Source organism: Equus caballus, chromosome 23, assembly GCF_041296265.1.
Source record: "Equus caballus isolate H_3958 breed thoroughbred chromosome 23, TB-T2T, whole genome shotgun sequence".
NCBI classification, from domain to species: Eukaryota; Metazoa; Chordata; class Mammalia; order Perissodactyla; family Equidae; genus Equus; species Equus caballus.
The window spans coordinates 35,455,686-35,476,817 of NC_091706.1; the positions used below are offsets into that span (position 1 = coordinate 35,455,686).

The following is a 21,132-nucleotide window of genomic DNA, read 5'->3' on the forward strand; positions in this document are numbered from 1 at the left end:
CTAATCAAGCCATGCTGAGGTGGCGTCCTACATAGCTCAACTAGAAGGACCCACAACTAGAATATACAACTATATACTGGGGAGCTTTGGAGAAAAGAAGAAAAAGAAAAAAGGACTGGCTACAGATGTTAGCTCAGGTGCCAATCTTCAAAAAGAAAAAAAATTCAGGCCAATTGTGTGAATACCAAAAGTCAGTTTTGAGACAGGAGCTTCTAAATAAACTATAGTTTCACTGTGACAGTGTCCTTGAGAATACATGTCATAGGTTTAGAGATAATTCTGCTTCATACCGAGATTCTTTTGATATTTCCAAAACAGACAGGATCAACAACATATCTATGAAGGTTAAGTTCTACAGAAAATAATAAAATATCAAAGTCTCTCACTGTATCTTATCAGATTCTCAATGGAGAGAAAAAAAGGAAAAAGTCTTAGCTTCCACATGAAATTGCCATGGACTTTCTGGGAATCTAGTATCACCATGAAAAATAAATTCCCTCACTCATCCAAGGCACATGGCTAGAAAACTAATTTCCACAGCATCAAATGTATTTAGTTTCCTCCTTTGGAGATAAAAACATCAGATTTTTTCCAAAACATTAACATTGAAAAAATAAATAAAAATAAAAAGACTATTACCATCATGTAAAAACTGAATGGGAGAAGGAAGCAAACATACAGAGGAAAGAAAAAAACTTCCAAAGCTCACCTTTTCTCCTAATTTCTAGAACTATCTATGCCAGGAGTACCTAATCTTTTCCCTATCAAGATATTTTCCCTATGTCTAAAGACTGCTTTAAGTAGACCGTCTAAGACCAGAGACAGGAGAATGGAAAGGAAGAGGGCTCTGCTCTCCCAGGTGGGGAGACGAGATCAGGGGCTGCTCCAGGGATCCTGTCTATACCCATCTTTTCAAAGTTCAGTGAGTTTCACAAACAGGTGCCACCAGCCATTCCCAGATCTACGAGTTGTTGATACCATCCCAACAGTTAAGTTCTGAACTCTGGAACTAAATTTCCAAATGCCCTCCCCAGTGGCATCTTAAACTCAATGTTTACAAAACTAAACTAATCACCTTTTCCAAACCCAATGCTATCAACACCCTACCCCAAAGCTGTTTCTCCTTCCTGTATTTCCTAACTTGGAGAATTATCCCATATCAGTCTATCTCCCAAGGGTTATCCTGGTTTTAAAAACCCTTCACTATTTCTTTGCTACCTACAGGAGAAAATCCAAACTGTGCATCATGGCATTCAAGACCATTTGTGGTAAATTCTCCATCTCTTCAGTCATACATTTTTCTCTCTGCAACATCATACCACATGTTCCAGCCATTCGAAAATATTCACAGGTTCCAGGAATACAAAATCTTCCTTATGCCTGGAAAGCCATTGCTACTCTTGTCCACCTGGAAAACTCCTATCCATTCTTCAAGACCCAGGTCAATGATCACCTTCTCAGTCAAAATTTTCTGACTCTTCATCAAGAAGAGTTGAGTAGTTGTTCCTCTATCTTCCTGTTCTTACAGGACCCTGTGCATTTAATATTCCTATTATATTAATATTTAATATATTGGTTTTGCTTATTTGCTTCTGTCTCCCCCAAATAACTGATCTCCTTAAAGGCAAAGTTTTGCCTTATCCATTGCTTAAATCCTCAATATGCCATAAAATGCCTAGCAATTAGTGGAATACTCCATAAATAGTTTGTTGAACTGATTAACTTATTATTCACCAATTGAATTTGAGGTTTCCTCTGTTCAGTATACCTAAGTCTCTAAGATTTAAAAAAAGTCTGGAAAAGATAAGAATGGCACTTTTTCTAATCTTCCACTCCTACTTCTGAAGTCTTTGTGCTCCTCTAGAACTTCCATTTGCCTCAGAATCAACTTAAGTCTTACCGATAAGACAATGCTACACACCATTCTTATTCCTTAACTTAAATACTGCAGTTTTACTACTCTCAGCATTTGTCAACCACAAAATGCTTACAGGATTAACATTTTTTTAAAAAATACAATAAAACAAAACTTCCATCAGAGTGATCTTAACCATTTTGTTGAGAACCAAATCTCTAGTTTCTAAACCAGGAAGCTCAAGTTGCTATGCCTCAAGGAATTTGGGGAAAATTTCATAGAAGACCAAATAGTAAGAATTCTACCACGGAGGTCTGATCTTCACTGAAAAGGATCCTAATCCAATTTCAGTCCTCATGGCATGAAAGTACTATTTCAGAAAGTCCCTAGATTCTCAGATGCACTGGCAAACACTGGACACTGAAGAAACAGAAGAAAAAAGGAGATTTTATGGACTTGTTCATTCATCCATTTCAAGTAATGAAATTTAATCACTGCATATTTACTGTTCTAAAATACAACAGAGCAAATGTTAGAAATGTCACATACGCATCAAAATTATTACATAATAAAGTATTCAAGATAAAATCTTTATGTAGGACATAAAAGTTCAAAATGAAAACAAACCAAAAAAGAAAAACAATGAATCCAGGGGCCTTTAAAAAATTGATTTAAGATGTCTAAATACGAACCAAATAAATGTTACTACAACAAAATCACAGCTATTTAAGAATATGATTTTTAAAAACTTGAAATTCAAGCATTATGTGGTTGTCTGCGTGTCATTTCGTAAAGAAGAGAAAATTTAAGGAGAAAGGAAATGGCAAAATGCAACAGGAAGAAGACAGATACTGAGGAATGGCTACGGTCTGAGTTAGGTTCTCAGAGACCTTCTCCTTTGGAATTTGAACAAGGCAGGGAGCACATTTGGTGGGTGCCTGGAGAGGACTTACACTATGGGCATTCTTCTGCTACCTCTGCCAGCGGATGAGCGGCTTCTGAGAATGCATACCAAATTAATTCCCCAGCTGTTCACAGGCACATGGGCAGCTGCTGCTGTTACTGCCTCACACTTAGGGTAGTCTGTCAGCACCTCTAATCTCTGCCATAGCAGACGAGCCACTCAGCTAACGCCTCTGCTGCACTTCCAAGGAAGGAATCTCTGAACTAAGGACTGGGTGGCACTGCGCTGCCAGCTGTAAGCCTTAGAGCTGATGTCTGCGTGCTGCCGGGTCTATCAGCTGCTGAGCCATCCTCAGCACGGGAATGAAATGAGCTTAACAAAACACTCCTGTACAGAAATTTTCTGAAATCATGATAGCATTCAATGGAAAACAGAGTTCAATCTACAGAAATCCATTTTCCAGGTGTTTTAAGAACATATCTATTTTATAAAGTAATCCACATCTGTATGAGTAGAATAAAAAAGGGAAGAACCTAAGGAAACGAAAATCAAAATTTAAAAAAAGAATTCATCAGGAACTCAAAGGTAAAGATTCCATGTATTTTTACAAGACAGATTATTTTTGCAACTATGAAACATTAAGAAAGTTTTTAAAATATTAAAAAGCCATCAAGAACCTCAAACTAAGATTCCTAATAATATACTTTTTCAGATGTCTAAACTAGTTACTTTCTTGAGTGGTTGAAAGTCCTATGTTTTCATCCTCATCAAGCAAAAGCTCAGTGACACACTGCTATCACGGCTCTGCAGTCTTAGTTACAAGAGGGAGAAGCAAATAATTTAACTAAATATGCCAAACTAATTTATAAAGAGCACTCAAAACAACATTCTTGGGCCCCATTTTTAAAAAATGCACACATATCTTTTATTAGTATCAAGCATATTTATCAATCACTCAATATTTAGTACATATTAACTAAAATTATTCATTGTTAATATTAATAACAGCTTTTAAAAGTACCTTGATCTTTGTGTTTCTAAAATTTTTCCCAGTCCATTTATTAATCTGAAATAAATATAAAAGTGAGGAAGAAAAAGTAAAACAGTAAACATTAACTTTTTAAAAAAGCACACAAGGCACCTTATTTCTAAAACAGGAAGTAAGCACATAGAGATACACCTGGAACTAGAAAAAAATAAATAGAAAAAGAAGACTTTTTTATAGTTTATTTTCCTTCTAATCATAAATCAGGTATATTACACTTAGATATTAAAATATGATATGCAAAAATCTGACAGACCATGGGCTACTTTGATTTATAAAAAGACGCTTTACTTTAGAAAAAATGATTCATAAATAGCCAGTAAGTTTAACGTTCTTAAAATGAGTACATAAATCAAAATTTTTATTGATATGCAATTTTCTCCAAGCACACATTGTGAAAATGGCTATACCCATGCTAGAAATAAAAACCTAGTTATGAGTGGCTTTGACCCCAGCCTGTCCTCACTAGTCACAGTAACACTAAGTCACACATCCAGGTTCTTTTAAAGAATAACTTCTTCAGTTCCCTAACTAGGATCTCTACCCACTCTGCCGGCCCTCTCCTTTCTGATACTAAGAGAATGAAATATGGTTCCCTTTGTATGGCACCAAAAATACTTGTTAAATCCTTTTCAACATACTGTACACCTCATCTATTTATCTTTTTATCATCAACTCCACTGCCTTTAAGGTTACTTGCTGAAGATATCTGCTATTTGTTCAAGCTTGTTCTCACAGGCAAGGCTTCTCACATATGATGATTTGTAGGCAAATCTACTATTTCACAAAATTCTTAATCTTCTCTTTGGCATACACTCTATAACCTGATAGCCACTTCCTCTCAAACATGTGTACCTTCTTCCAACTCCCCAAATCTAATTCCAAGTCCATCAGAAGTCTGATGTACAATGGAGGGTAAAGAGCCAAAGGATCTATAATTTATCAAAGTGCTTTGCCCAAATTCTTTTCTGGTATTACTGTACAGTACAGGATGGTAACAAACTGGCTAACAGTCAATATTGCTGGTGTTAGAGATCCAGCTTAGACAGTCAATATGCGGATAGAAAAGCTGAGTAGTAATAATCTCTCCTTTTATGCCAAAAATGTTTGTTACATAGATTATGTTCTCCTTTCTAGCAATCACAATGATGCATAGGATTTTGAACAGAGAAAATTTAGAGCAGTATCAAAAGGATAAAAGAAGTAATCTCCATTCACCGCTTTCATCTTTCTACACTCTTCAAAAATATCAACCGTCCTTCTATTTCTCTAATTTTTTTATTCACTGAAACTTGAAATTACTATGTAAACTAAGAAAAAAAAATCTACACTCTATTAATGATAGTAATAGCGAACAGAGCACTTACTATGTGTCAGGCACCATGCAAAGTTTACCAACACTGCCTCATGTAATGCTCAACCCAAACTTATGAAGTAGGTATTATTCCTGTTTTACACATGACTTAAAAAGAACACAATGAGAAACAGACCCAGGATTAGAAGCCAGGCAGATTCCAATGTCCATGATCTTAAACACAATGCAACACTACCTGCCCTCCACATGGAAATATTATTATAGCTTCTTATAGTAAAGTCTGAGAGGATATTACTATTAAAATAATACCAAATATACAGAAAAATATGAATTTATTTCTTCCACAATTATTACTCATTGCAGCCAATCTCCTAATGAGCCTTATCTTCATTGATTCAATTTATAACATATACTATATGAACTGGCACTGAAGGATTCAAAATCTGATGTCAGCAGATTGTATCCATTAAAGATGACTAATAATGAAAGCTGTCAAATGTCTCTTTGTAGATGGCATTTATTACTTTAGGTCTTACAAAATAATTCAAAATCCCTGAATTCTAACCTCATTTGAAAAGTCCAAATGACTGTTGGATCATGTAACACATATTTGAGTACCATTCTTATTGTCCTATGTTGATCAGCCTTGGCCATGGACACTGAAGACATTAAAGCAAGCTGGAAGACAGGCATGGTTAGTTGACAGTTAAGGAAGACAAAGTCAGTGAGGATTCAGGGAAAAGTGAGACCACGTGAGTCAGGGAAGACTTTGAAAGAAGGGAGGGTGGGGGATGGGCTCTAGAGAATGGATAAAATTGCTAAAAAAAAAAAAACAAACACACACACACAGATGATGAAGGAATTCAAGGATTGAGAGAGTGAAAGTAAGAACACGGTAAGAATAAAGAAGGGATCTGGCAAGACCTACCCATGCAAAAGGAAGTAAATCGTCCTGGGGAAAGTTATGGAACTTCATGCAGGGAAAAGGTCAAAGAGAAGACAGGAAAAGGAGGATGGAGTCAAAAGACCCTGAATATCAGTCTATGAACTTTGAACTATAGTTCAAACTGAACTTAAGTTTCCACAGGGCAAGAACCATGGTAAAAATATTTCATAGAATACACTTTGGATTTGTAGGTACTTAACATGCTCGTAAGTTTGTACCTAATGGTTGTTCTTAATTTGTTTAAATCCTCTTCTGACACCAAGTCTGTTTTATTGATGATGATGATATCTGCCAAAGCAACTTGCCTAAATTAGCAAACAAAGAACAGATGTCAACAGAGAAATGTTAAGAAATTAAAAACAAATAGAAACACCTCCTACAGATCAATTAGCAGTTAAAAACTATATAAGAGTCTATACGGTGATTTGATTTACTCCTAACCTACTTATCATTCTGCAGATAGTAAGAATGACTATATAAATTAAGATTTCACATCATTTATTCAAAAAATATTCACCAAGTGCTCTCACTTGCTACTCTGGACTTACAAAGATAAGCCTCAAAAAGTTTACAATCAGGCCAGCCCTGTGGCCTAGTGGTTAAGTTCAGCACACTCCACTCTGGTGGCCCAGGTTTGGTTCCTGGGTGCTGACCTACACCACTCATCAGCAGCCATGCTGTGGCGGCAACTCACATACAAAATAAAGGAATCTTCCTCAGCAAAAAAGAAAGTTTACAATCAAGGATGATTTACAATTAGGGTGACTTTCAACTCATGACTTCAGTCAGTTCTTCAGGAAATTTAAATCACTACTGACCACTTGTTCTGAATTCTAGTTTTATGCCACCTGAAGCATAAATACAGCCAATTATTTCAAAGAACACAACCAAATTCACAAAAATAAATTAACTCTAATTCATTGAAAATGCAGGTTTCAACAGCATGTACATTACAATCCCATTTTTGTTTAAGTAAACTGTATATGAAAAAAGATTAATGCACTCATCTCAAAATATACAGTTGCAATCTTTAAATTGAAGGCCTTCTAGGTTTAACTTTATTTTGGCTTTTATAACATTTTGCTATTTTCTATTTGGCTTATTTACATTTTCTAGAATAAAGATATTTTAATAAGGAAAACAGTACCAAAAATATTTAAGTTCAGTCTAACGTGAATCAGAACTAGAGACCAAATGCAGTGCTTAGGCACGACTACAAAACAACAGAGCACCATGCTCCAGAAGGAAAGGGAATCAACTGCTTGCTTGCAGTCTTTATTATTTATGCCTGCATCATGCCTAGCAAACCTCAGGGGGGCTCCCTCTTAAACCCAGCAGCATATTTAGTGACTGTCTTCCAACCCCAAACCTTTTCCCATTAGGAAGAAGATGCTTAGGGTAGACTGACTAATTTAAATATTTATAAGTCTAAAGACAAACCAAGTGGGAACATAAAGGTATTTAAACAAAAAATGTTCTAAATGCCAAAATAAAACTATTTCCATATTTGTTCCTCTGTTGTTCTGCGTAACAATGAACTATGGAATCAAATGAATTACATTAAAGAAGGCAGTAAGTGAGCCAACACTTTTTTTTTAATAATTATCTTCAATCCCCCCAAAATTGTATGAGACCAAGAAAATATTTTCAAATGTTAACATTTCCCAATCTCTTCAGAAAGAACTCTTGTGCCCAGTAGTAACTTTATGCTATAATGAAAAATAGTTTTAAATAAAATTTTAGTTATAAATAGCAAGAAATCAACTACATGAAAAAAGGTGATAAATTCTCCTTGACGATGTTTTTATATTTGTTTGTTTTTGGTTTCCCTATTATAATTTTCTGTTTCCAATTAGCCAGTAATCAATATATACTTTAAACATGAATACCTAGAAGCTTCATTGATAAGGCCATCAGGTTTTTCTTCTGCTAAATGCTAAAGAAAAACAAAGTGTGACATAAGTTACCGTGGTGTAACTCAAAATCTAACGTCAGCACAAAGGATTTTACTTTAGACACTCCTGTCTCGCCTCGAATAAAGACTTCAACAAGTTCTTTTACCCAATACACAAATTCAGAACTAACTTTTCTATCTGAAAGCATTTTCTTCCTCATTTGTAATTTTTTTCCTAAAGTGAACCTGAGGGATTTTTTGGGGGAAGTGGGGGCAAAGGCTTAAATTTTGTCCTCCTGACTTCTTTCCCTCACAAAGAAAACCCTCCAGGTTTAAATAATGTCATAAAAACAAAGAACATTATAGTTCAGATTTTAGGCATTTTCCTCTTTACAAAATTGTTCTTGTTCTAAATATCCATTATTATCTATAAAAAAAAAGAGAACCACTGAAATTGTACTTTCTTAAAATCTAACACACTTCCCTCCATTTCTACCCCCATGCCCCACTCCCCCACCCCAGAATCATACACAATACAAACTCAGTGCTGGGCCCTTCATATTCCCTAGAAACAAATAAGCTGTGGGCAGAACACAGCCCTAATTCTAGCCCAAAAGCAGTTTATCATTAGAAGCTAACACTAGAGTAATCTGGCCTCTCAGTGCAACTATTATTTTGCTGACCTCTCCAGATTCAAGCTAGCTCCAAAAAATATTTTGACATTGACTTCAAGGCCCATGAGGTAGGTTTCATCTCTCTGGAAGCAGTTATTATTTTCCCATAACCCTATTTATATACCTAAAGTCATCAATGACCTAATTCATCTCTGAAAAATGTTTCATCTTCATTTCCTTAACCCTCAATAGATGTCCCATCACAATAAAAAGCTGCCTACTGAGGTTAGAGGCAATTAGATTATATTAATACTATTTGTATTTGACTCAAACTTCACAAATTATTAAATGTTTATACACATATCTCATTTAGCCTTCATAACAATTATGGAAAATGGCTATTCTCCTCATTTTATGAAAGAAGAAACTAAATCTAATACTGTCACCATCACAGGATACCCTAATAATAGGGCTATTTTTCAAAAATTGAAAACATGCTCAATATAAGTAAAGTGAACATAATTTTTAAATCTTTGTGAAGGCTTTTTTTTTCATGTAAAATCAGTCTTGCATACGCTGTTACACAAATTTTAATACTGTCAGCCTTGTGTATCTGTGCGTTCCAGTTCTGCCTCCGTGGATTCAACCAACCTCAGGTCGAAAGGCCTTCGGTGGTTGCATTTATACTGAACAAGTACACACTTTTTTCTTGTCATTATTCCTTAAACAATACAGTATAACAATCCTTTACATAGTATTTACATTGTATTAGGTATTAAAAGTAATCCACAGATGATTTAAAGCACACAGGAGGATGTGTGTAGGTTATATGCAAATACTACATCATTTTATATAAGAGACTTGAGAATCCAGATTTTGGTATCCACAGGGGTCCTGGAACCAACCTCCCAGGGACACTGAGGGGCGACTGTATTCACAGAAGAGTACATACATAAAGATTACCTAAAATTGACATTCAAAACTGTTTCACCAAACCAGTTTCACACCTCATGGGGAGGAAGATCATTAAGGTTTGGGGATAGTCTGGAACCTAAGAGCAAGTTGGTATAATTTAGCCTTGATTAAGGCCACAGAGAAAAACTTCCTTCTTCTAAAAGTTTGCCAAATTCTATTTTGGAGGAAACAAGACTAAACTACAACTACAATAATGAACTGATTTCCACTTTAGGTACAATCCTATAAATTCAACTGCAGACCCAATCTGAAATTACGGAAGTCACAGAACTTGGAGAATATTGTATCAAAAACTGTTCCTGGCCAAAAGACCAAGAATATTTTTGCTAATTATTCTTAGCCTGAAGCTATAACAAATCCTATTATTATGTCCTCGGGAGAACAAGGCTTTTACTATACTGGGAATAGTATCTGACACCCAGGCTCAACAAATATTTGTTGAATGAGTTCTAGTTAACACCTCTTATTTGTTGACATAGATACATGGATATTGTCATTTGAAAAATTCTGTGTAACATGCAATAACAAATCCCTTTCTAATCAGCCATAAATCTGTTTAACAAAGATGTATTTTTTTCCAAGGATCCTGTAATATTGAAGTTCTTTTAAAAATCTGAAATATTTTTCAAAAGATTGTCTTGTTGACCTTTTGGAAGCTTTATGTACATACAAATTTGGGGTTCCTACACTGTGAGTTGCTGGGGTATAAAAAAGATATGGCAAGAAAATTAGAGATTTGTTTTTTTATTTCCATACCTAAATGGAAGTAATAAAATAGTAGTTTCACAAAGTAACTCATGTTTATAAGGGACTTCCTTCTCCAGATTAGAAATCTTGACTCAAAGCTAACTGGGATGGACTAAAATTTGACTACCTCCAGGCAATCAAAAAGCATAATAAAAAATGTTAAAATTTCCCCAAATAAAAACCTACCAATATGTACAACTCTATAATAATCAGATATAATTATAGCAGAAGAGATAAACGCCCTGTTCTATGCACATATGAAGGCTATACAAACATAAAGAAATAATAAGTGCATATTAACATTTATTTTCTCTGGCTATCAGCCCAATGTCTCTCCTAAGCGACTTTCTACCTCCCCAAGTCAAACTTTGAAAGGACTAAAACCAATGTTTGCTATTCAAAAGGACACTCTCCAATAACACATTACACACCATTAGTCATTAAGTCAAATGACTTCCATTTATAAAGTTAAAAAAAAGAAATTTAGACATTCTATTCTACCTGTACAGGCAAGAAAGGAAAAATTTTTCCAAATCCTTTTTCAAAATATTTTGTGTCTATAGATAGATATAGATATATAGATATCTCCCCAAAGGATTCCCTGTCTCTGCTTAGAGACTGTGGCTTTTGCTTATATATAAAAAATAATTTTGTTACTAATTAATCCAACATTTAGCTAAACCATTTAGATAAACGGTTAAGGTTCAACCCTCCAACTTAGCATACCATAAGAAAGAAAGGAACCCTCTGAAATAACACCTTTGTAGACACAACTTCAGTATAGGTTATAGGGTGCCCTTTTCTGCAGAAATAGAAATGAGCTGGACCAAAAAAAAAAAAAAAGAAAAAAACACTGTTGTTCACCAAAGTGGAAATAAATCTAGTGTCAAAGGTGTCAGATGACATTAAAAAAAGAAGCAGCTTCTATTCCTTTCCAATGGATTGGTTATAGATCTAACAGCATTTTAGCTTTTAAAAAAAGATTATTGCATAATGTCAGTCTATTTATTTTTCTGGTCTTTTCCAAGCCAAACTGTTTTCTGACTGAATTGTTTCAACAGCTTGTGCAATATACCAGAAGAACCAAAAAGAAACCTCTCACTTGACCTTTTCTGTGTAACTTCATTCATTGATTCTATTGCATTAAATGCTGTCACATTTGTAGAACTGAAAAGAACAATGTCAGTAGCCCAAGTGTCAAGTCTGGAGAATAGAGAGCTGTCACTTGAAGTTGTCCAATTCTTTGCCCATGATTAAAAAATGAATATTTCAGATCAATGGGTGACAATCCCATTAGAGTGATAGCCCATGATATCAATTACCACTTCAGTTTCAATTTGGCTGGCTGGCCACAGGGTACCATTTCTCAGCTTTACTTGTGATGGGCTGGCTCTGTGAAGCATGACACCCTTAAATTGCTGCCCATTATCCAAGTGTCATTACTTGTACTGCCTCAGAATTCTCTGAATCACAAGCAGCTACTGGGTCAAGCTTTGCAACCAGAGGAATTGGACAAGTTGGCAAATTCTTTATATAAAGGAAAAGTTATTTATCTGGCATCTGACTTAGAAAATCTAAAGTTTCCATTATCCTGACAGTATGTCAGTTTTACGTAGGTATATTGATTTAATAATTTAAGAGGTTTTATCAAGGTGGCAGAGGGTTAAACGTTTACTGTGTTTGCATTATTCAGAATGTTGCTTTCTGATTTTTTTGGCTTCTATCACACTGATAATAGATTCCATTTAACTCCTCTGCACACTCAAATATACATATAAAATTATTCCTATAATCATAAATAAAGAGTTTGACTTTGGGTATGGTACTTTAAGTCTACCAAAAAAACAAAATATCCTGTTATTTATCCCATAGGAATCCAAAATTTGGTAATAAATTTGTATAGAATATGGATTCAAACATGCCTACAATAAACACTCAGACTGAAGAATTTGACCTATTTTTTTGCTTCCTTTGTAAACATTTTGCTAGAAATATCATGATTTCAGAAGAGTCAGAATTTTTCTGAGTAAAATGTAATATTTGGGATCTTTCTTTGATTCTTAAGACTATCAGTAAATTTGGACTTGAAAATCTAAAAAGGAATTATCTCCCAAACTTCTCAAATTAGGATGTTGTATACCTGAGGGAACTGAAGGGCCCGTGAAGGGGTACTGTAGCCATTTGGCAAGCTTGCCTTATATTCCTAGAGTATAATTTTATTGATGGTTTGAAAGAAAAACTTTTCAAGTTAAGAAATTCAGGTATAATGTGAGGTAGAATACAAAATGGACATGTATTTTTAAACATGAAATTCAAACTTCTAAGAAATGATTACTCTGGGCACTATCCATATCCTAGATTGGGACCAGAGGATAATTTCACTCTCTTCTGCCTTTAGTAATATTTCACTTGGAAAACTGAGAAACACTTTTCCTTTATGCAACAACATGCTTTTAAAAATCTTACTAAGTGCATTTTATGAATTGAAGCCCATTTAAATGCATCTGAGGATCTTGGTAGTTACAAAAACATCCACAGCCTTTCAGTGTAGAGGTTCTCCTCACTAAACCTATATATAAATCCTGATTTCTTCAAAATAAGGTAAAGTAATATTTTTTAAAAACTGAATTATCTCCAGCTTGTGTCTGATAGCTGTTTAACAAGAAAAATAAGTTTTCATATGCTTTATCAAGCTCAATTTTCTCTATCACACAGAAAAATCTTAACCAACATTGGGGTTGAATCCTAGAGGAGTTACAAATACCCAAACTTTATCCTGTCGTATCCTGATTATAAAATACTACACTTCCAACTTTTATTACATCAGTAAGAGTAACAGAAAATAAATATTTAATTTAAAAACACAAAATAAATAAAAGACACAAATTTCACCTATTGTTCAAAGATACTTAAAAAAAAGTTTTTAAGAAAAATTACAAACAGATACAAATGTAGAGAAAATAACATGATCAATCCCCATATACCCAGCTCTTAACAAATAATTAGCAACTCATAGCAATTTTTCAACTTACTTTTAACCCATATTTTGAATCCACAACAGTGATGATACCTACAAAGAATAAATCTTTTAATAACCTTTATACTTGAGAAGGAACATTAAAACTAATCTATTTCAGTTCACAAATGTTACTCAATAAAATACTGTTTTCTCTCTTGCCAATGCTGCAATTTAATTCAATTCCACTAATAAGTAGATGCGTTTCAAACATGCACTGAGTGTCTAGTACTATTTTAAAGCACTAGGTAGGATATAAAATAAATATATTTTTTAAATTAAATATTCAAACAAATAAGAAAATAAGATTTCTCTAGCCTTTAAAAAGCTTACAGTCCAAAATGATGAGACAAATTTCATAACATAAAGCTGAATGTAACAAATTACACAAGACAGGTTATCTCTAGTTTATTTTCACATAATCAAAATCAAGACTTTTCTTAAGATTTAAATTATTGCTTAACTCTCACCAAATCTAACTTATACAAATGTTTTACATAACACATACCTAAGTTTCCAAAAGACCAATTAGTTGAGCAATCTCTGACTTTATATGCTAAATAACTTTTTCAAAGGATAACAGCAGAACAAAGTTGATAAATTCAACAGCTACGCGCCACATATATTAGGGCTAAATGATGAGGCCCAGCTTCAATGATTCTTAAATTTCATCACTTAGTCTACGAAAGACCTGGTTTAAAGAAAGGTGAAGGGCAGTAGTGGGGGAATGGACATGGGGCAGAAAGTTTCTAATACGTCTTAAATGAAGTCTATGAATAAAATTGCCCAAAGGTGTTAAGGTAAATAAAGTAAGGGATGGGGGACTTTCCTTAATTCTTATCTTCAAGGGAAAATGAAAGCAAAAATATGATCCCCAAACTGTATAGCTTATTTAAAATAAAAAGTTCTAACACTACACTAAGTGCATAAATCAAACAATAGGGGGTACAGGAAATCTACACAGTATTTTAAAAGGAAAACTTTAGTGGAAGCACTAAATTGGGAGTTGAGATTAAGATTTGACATCTCGTTCTAGCACTGGGGCTTTAGAATCTGTATGAACAAAGACTTACTTCATCATCAAACTAAACAAGTTTAAAAACATTAACAAGACATGGAATTAAAATTGTAACATAAATGAACAAAAATGACCTTAACCATAACAATAACATTTTACTTGAAAACAAAAGAAAATTCGCTTTTTAACTTACCATCAAGATAAATATCAACTCCTAATTCAGCATCAACCCAAAACATAGAAGCTACAGCACCTGAGAATATATGATAATATTCATCAAATAAAAATATTTCTTTAAACTGAGAAACACGATTCTATCCATAATTTTTTAACTTGCCCAAACAGAGTTAGCAGGCAAACACATACACAAATTAAATACAGGTTTCCAATCTTTTTATGGAAATTACAGTGATAGAAACTTTTACTATGTATACTCCTTTCTTCCCCTCCCTTTTTCTTCAAAAAAAAAAAAAAAGACCAACTCTTATCACATACAAATCCAACACCAAGCTCTACCCACACCATAATAACTTATCAACAGATATTATCAAATAATTTGGGCAGTATGGCTATATGCACATAGGACTGATTTTTATTTTCTCTCTCCTGAATATAATAACCATACGGTTCACAAATAACAAATTATCTCTCTAAAATCCCAATTCCAAAATCACTGTCCAAAAAGTTTTTAAATTTACTCATAAGTTTTAGAGAACAAAGACCAAAAAGTAAAATTATATACTCCATGTCATTACTAATAAATCCTTACACTATTTATATAGCACTGATATAAAATTTGGGTCTGAGGAAAAATAATTTATAAATAAGAAATTAAAAGTTGTTTTTGACAGAAACTGTTCAGTACCAAACCACACACCCTGATTAGTAGGCCACAACATAAGAAAAAGAAAACTGACAACAAAGAAAGTATTTGACTTTTCAAAGCATCACAGGTCCAGTTAGTGACAGGCCTGTCTAAAAGAATGAGTATCGGGGAAAAACAAGGATAACTGAACTCATTCCAATGTCTAAAGCTGTCCACCTACCCTGACGAGATGTGGTCCCCCAAGCATCACTCTGTGTCAACAATGAAATACCTGTCAGCTGTTCACAGTGATTACTCATGCAAGATATAGCAAGGGCCACAAGATCTAATGGTTTCCTGATACCTATTGATTTTTTCCCAAAAACTTAATAGTTTTCCAATTTGACTGAAATAGGATTTGTGAGTAACAGGGGCTGAATCAATGCCTGTCCTTTTCAAGGAAATTACTTTACCCTGACAATTATTTAGCTTAGAAGTGGAGAGTGTCAGGCTCCTAAACAGGAAGCAACTGAATTGCCAATAAGAATTTTCTTCACTTACTTGGCTAACAACATGATTTTAATTAATGAGGGAGAAAAAAGTAAATCTACTGTGAGTATCATTACTCCAAACAATGTCATAAAAAAAAGTATTAATTTTTTCCATTCAGTAAAACTGCTAGCATTGTACATAAATCATTTTTTTTTAATTCATTGATTTCTATTCAGATAGACTGTAAGTCCTACAGTTAATATCGGCCTAATGTTAAGTTGAACTGTAAGAGTGTATTAGAGTTTTTATTCTAAATCTGATGTGCATCTTTGATAATACTTAGCAGGCTACTCAAGAAAGAACTATTTAAAATGTGGATGGAGGTGTTTAGCAAGAGGAGTAAAGATGACAGAATGAAATTAATCAGTGGTTCTCAACTCAGGGTGATTTTTCTCCCCAGGGAGTATTTGTCAACGTCTGGAGTTATTTTTGGTCATCTCAACTAGGGGAATGCTATGGACATGTGGCAGATAGGAGCCAGAGATACTGTTAAACAATCTACAATGCACAAGGCAACCCCCCACAGGCAAGAATTTTCCAACTCAAAATGTCATTTGTGCCAAGGTTAAGAAATCCTGAGATAGATTATAGAATCTCCCTTCTTCAAAATCTAGTAAAAACAAAAAAAAATTTTAAAGCCAAATTTTATAAGCAGCAACCAAACATACAACCTCTTCCATAAATTTTGAAGAGTGATAGTCAAAATAAGAAACACAAAGTTCTATGTGACTTACAATAGTTCTTAATTCTACTCCCATTCCCAATAAGAGGTTACAGGAAAATAGTTTACAAAATCCTAATACTCATCACGAATAGCTTTCAAAATGGCAAGAAGTAGAACTGAGGGAAGAATAAGCAACGCAAGGAAAAATCAACAAAAAAACTTCCAGGGTAAAAGTTCCTAACCAACTTCACATTTGTGGGGGAGGGTTCACTTTCTAGGGCACAGCAGCGAAATGAAGCAAGAGGTCTAGGGCTCGAGGATGCCCCCGCACGAGGTATGGAATGTATATTCACGAATAGTTGGAGCAAACCCAGGAAGGGAACTGTTGGTATTTTAAGAGAGCAGAGCCTAAAAGTCATCTTACCCATCTGGCTCTCTCAGTCACCCCTTTTCCCTTTGTGTCCCCGTCTCTGCTCCCAGCAATACTCAGCTTTCAAACTGAGGCTCAGGAGAAAAACAAGCAGGTAAGATGGGTAGGGTATTAAAAAGAAATCATCAACACCACATCTAAGTACAATAGCCCCTCCTTATCCAGAGGGTAAGTTCCAAGACCCACTGTGGACGTCTGAAACTATGGATAGTAGCAAACTTTCCATATACTATGCTGTTTCCTCTACATAAATACCTACAATAAAGTTTAATTTATAAATTAGACACAGTAATAAATTAATAACAATAACATAATAAAAATAGAACAATTATAACAATATACCATAGTAAAAGTTATGTGAATGTGGTCTTTCTCTCTCTCGAAATATTTTATTGTACTGTACTCACCCTTCTTGTGATGATATGAGATGATACAATGCCTACGTGATGAGATGAAGTGAGCAGAATGATGCAGGCATTGTGATGTAGTTATTTTCGGACCACGGTTGACCATGGGTAAACAAAACCACGCAAAGTGAAACTTTGGATGAGAAGGGACGACCATAGATAGAAGTTCTCTGAGCCTCCTTCCTCAAGCATGAACATGCTGAAAAAACTATGTACATGTATTACAGCTTAGATGAAACAAAAAAGAAGATAAAGGGCAGAAAGGAAAAAAACTGAAGAAATGAATAGGGCATCAAATGGCAAAGAACCCATTCTGGAAGGAAACACAATCCAAGAAGCCCAAGAAAATTCTCAATGGCCTCTTCATAATAAAGAACTTAAAAGCAACACAATCTTAATTAAAAACAAACTCTAAAGTAAGATAAAGCAGAATAATACGAAAAGGTAATTTGCAGTGCTAAAGAAATAAACTGAGGTACAACATACCATTACTTAACCAAGTAATTCATTTAAAACATCAAGGAACAGAACAGACATTGGTAGAAACACAATTACTGACAAAAAGGAAGGTTTGAGATGATGACAGTAAATGCTGAGGCAAAAGACAAATCAAAACAATTAAAAGATAATAGATACGGAAAACAAAAGAAAATTAAATATAGGGAAAATTGGTGTCAGAATGTAGAGGACCCAATAATTTGACAGAAAACCTCTCACGGTAATAAATAAGGAAAATGTACCTAAATGAAGAACTAATCTAGGAAAAAATGATTATGAATGACACTTAGGTGTATCTTGGCTATATTACCGAACCTCAAAAAAAATTTTTCAGGCATTTTGGATGAAAAAGCAAGTCACTTTCAAGGAAGTGGGAAGAAAATAGACTTCTACAGTAACATTTACCGCTCCAACATAATGAAATAACGACCACAAAGTTGTAATGAAAGTGTTTCTAAGGATACCATGTCCTGCCAAGTTGTTTTTCAAGAATAAAAACAACAGACATTCTCAAACATTAAGAGAACAACAGCACTGAAACTCAAAAAAATACAGCACTCCCAAATCCTTCCTGATGAAATAAAAAGAGAAAATATTGGACAAGGAAATCCAGCCAATCAAAAAATACTAAGAGATCACGGAGCAACATTTGCAAAGTTCTGAGGAAAAGAAATTGTGATCTGGAAAATTTTACACCTAGCCAAGTAATCCTTCCAGTATAAAAGTATTCTCAAGCAATGAAGTATGCAAGAACTCAGGGAATACAGCACCTACAGCTGGAAAAGATTACCTGACCATGACGTTCAGTCAATCAAGAGACTGATCCACTCAGGAATGGGGAAGCCACAATACTGGTAATAAGGACTAAAACTGCTTAAACATAGAACTAAATAAAAGTATGACAACGTAAATGTCAGAAACCCTGAAAACAGCACAGAACACAATCACCCAAAACTAGGAAATGGGAGAAAGAAGAAGAGTGTTAATTCCCTCATCTTTTATGCCATGGAGTCAGCAGAAATACTGAAACGTGGTTTAAGAAATAATTTGTCCAATTTCTGTTCTTTACAATCTTTTCTTTTGTTCCTTAACTCATGTCTCTTGCAGTAAAGAAGTATTTATCTGATATTCAGCAATTCCTTCACTTCTTTCAAGTTTTCTTCTTTCAGATTTAAGTAAAACTAATAATTATTAAGAATAGCATAAAGAATGTGATCCCATTTTTATAAAATTTTTTCTGTATATTTATACTGCTTTCAGAAGCACATAGAGCAGAGATTCCCAAATTTACACATGTATAAGAATCACCTGGAAGGTTTCTTACAAGAGATTACTAGGCCTCATCCTTCGAGAGTCTGATTCAGTAGATCTGGGATGGGGCCCAAGATCTGCCTCTTTCACAAGCTCCCAGGTGACAATGAGGCTGTCATTCAACACACAACAGCGAGTAGCACTGACACAAGAGAAATCCCTGGAATGAATTTATTTATTTATTTAATTTTGTGTGTGTGTGAGGAAGATTGGCCCTGAGCTAACATCTGTTGCAAATCTTCCTCTTTTTGCTTGAAGAAGACTGGCCCTGAACTAACATCTGTGGCAGTCTTCCTCTATTTTGCACGTGCACTGCTGCCACAGCATGGCTTGATGAGCGGTATGGGTCCACATCTGGGATCCGAACCCGCAAACCCAAGGCCACCAAAGCAGGGCGCACAGAACTTAACCATTACGCCACTGGGCTAGCCCCACTGGAATGAAATTTACCTACTTGAATTTCATGGTACTGAGATATAGGGTGATTTTTTTAAACTTTTTTCTTCCTATTTTCTTAAGCATTAGATTGTTGTTTATTTTATAATGAATATTCCATTTTTACCCAAACAACAAAATCACTATTCTAAAGAAAGTCAGAACCAAGAAACACTAACCGGTTTATAACTACAATTTGTACAAAAGCTTTCTCTGAGATCTTTAACTTTTGTTTCTTCTGAAAAATTGAACCGTGTTTTATTAAACTCACCTACTATCCAAAAAAGTTTCAAAAGTTTTTCTCTATCAAGTGGCTACAATGAAACTGATATTTGCTACTTCAAAAAGATGCATAAAATATATTTTCCCACCTTATCAGATTTAAACTACTTTAATATTTAACACCAATGTAATAGTCAAGTTGTATCATCAGTAAGACCTATTGGAAACGTATGAAAAATTCATGCCTACTATAAGGACCAAAAGAGCCTAACTCAAGACCGATGTGAAAACATGGGGAGAAAGTTATTATGTAATACTTCTAAGTACAATAACCATTGATTACAACCAAATCTTCAGTATATTCCAATATTTCTTTTAAAAAGTTATGACCCTTTTAATAAATTATTCCCAAACAAACAGAGTTTTATGGCCCAATACCACAGACTCAGATCAAAAAAGAAATAATGGTATAGTTCAGACTTACTAAATGTTCTGCAAACTAGGAATAAAGGTTACCTAAAAGTTACTTGGCTAAGAAGGAAACAGAAACCCATTGTTAGAAACAGGTTGACTTTGTGTAGCTCTCAACAGAGAAGTTTAGATGTTTTTCCATTCAGAGACAAAAATTTCATGGACAATCATTATTAATTCCACACCAGGAAAAAGGCCCAGTATGCTTAATTTAACACTGTAGCTTATGACAGCATTTACAAATAAAATTATTTCAAGTTTAGTAGGAGAAAAACACAATGCTAACAATGAATTTAAAGGGAATAAGTAATGCTGAGATTAGAGTCCAAAAGCTCTTAAAACTCTCTAAATGACCCTTTAAGAAAGCTGGATTAGAAAGTAATCAGAAATAAGATCTCTGTAGAGTATAACCAATCAAATATACACTTAGAAGTAGGATGTCCCCATTTTTCCTAAATTTCCATATTTTTAACAACTTTTGTTCCTACCAATAACTCTAAGTCAATCAGTAAAACTTCAAATTCTATTACCAGGTTAAAAGTACCAAGCACTCTGATCATCTTTCATCTGCCAAAGAAACATGACAACCCAGTAATTTTTGTCTTTTACACCAAAAAAATTTTTTAATCTGGAGTACAGCTTTAATACTCATTTTAGAAATTTCTTTAGTACATTTGTTTTAAAATGTTTAAGAATTACATTCTGGTTATTAATAATATCATATCTTACCAGGATCTGCTAACCCAGTGGTCTCTAATAGTATGTAATCAAATTTCCCCTTCTTCTGCATCAAATTCTCAATAGCTCTAAGGCCATTGTCCCTGGAGAATACCAAAACATAATACAGAGTTGATGGACTGAATATTTTTAAATGATCATTACAAACATTTTAAAATATATTCAGCAGCCTGAGATAAAAACATCTTTAAGAATGTGAATATTTAACTTAGTCCTAAGTTTCTAACAAAATGCCCACCCAGTATTTATCAATGAGGGGAAAAAAACAGA

General features: G+C 34.3%; 1 protein-coding gene across 4 annotated transcripts in view; it reads right to left on the bottom strand.

Annotated features, from left to right (window-relative positions):
- ZNG1 (Zn regulated GTPase metalloprotein activator 1) overlaps positions 1-21,132 on the bottom strand; it is a 46,868-nt gene that overhangs the window by 18,625 nt on the left and 7,111 nt on the right. For 2 of the 4 annotated variants that reach the window (XM_001490027.7, XM_070248879.1), the window contains 6 exons: positions 20,854-20,945; positions 14,523-14,582; positions 13,328-13,365; positions 7,955-8,001; positions 6,284-6,370; positions 3,781-3,825 (listed from right to left, as the gene is read on the bottom strand). In XM_001490027.7, the coding sequence (XP_001490077.4) occupies positions 3,781-3,825; positions 6,284-6,370; positions 7,955-8,001; positions 13,328-13,365; positions 14,523-14,582; positions 20,854-20,945 (369 nt within the window). Of the gene's footprint in view, positions 1-3,780; positions 3,826-6,283; positions 6,371-7,954; positions 8,002-13,327; positions 13,366-14,522; positions 14,583-16,774; positions 20,946-21,132 lie in introns of those variants that run through there. The other 2 variants (XM_023627260.2, XM_070248880.1) reach the window with 2 other exon arrangements.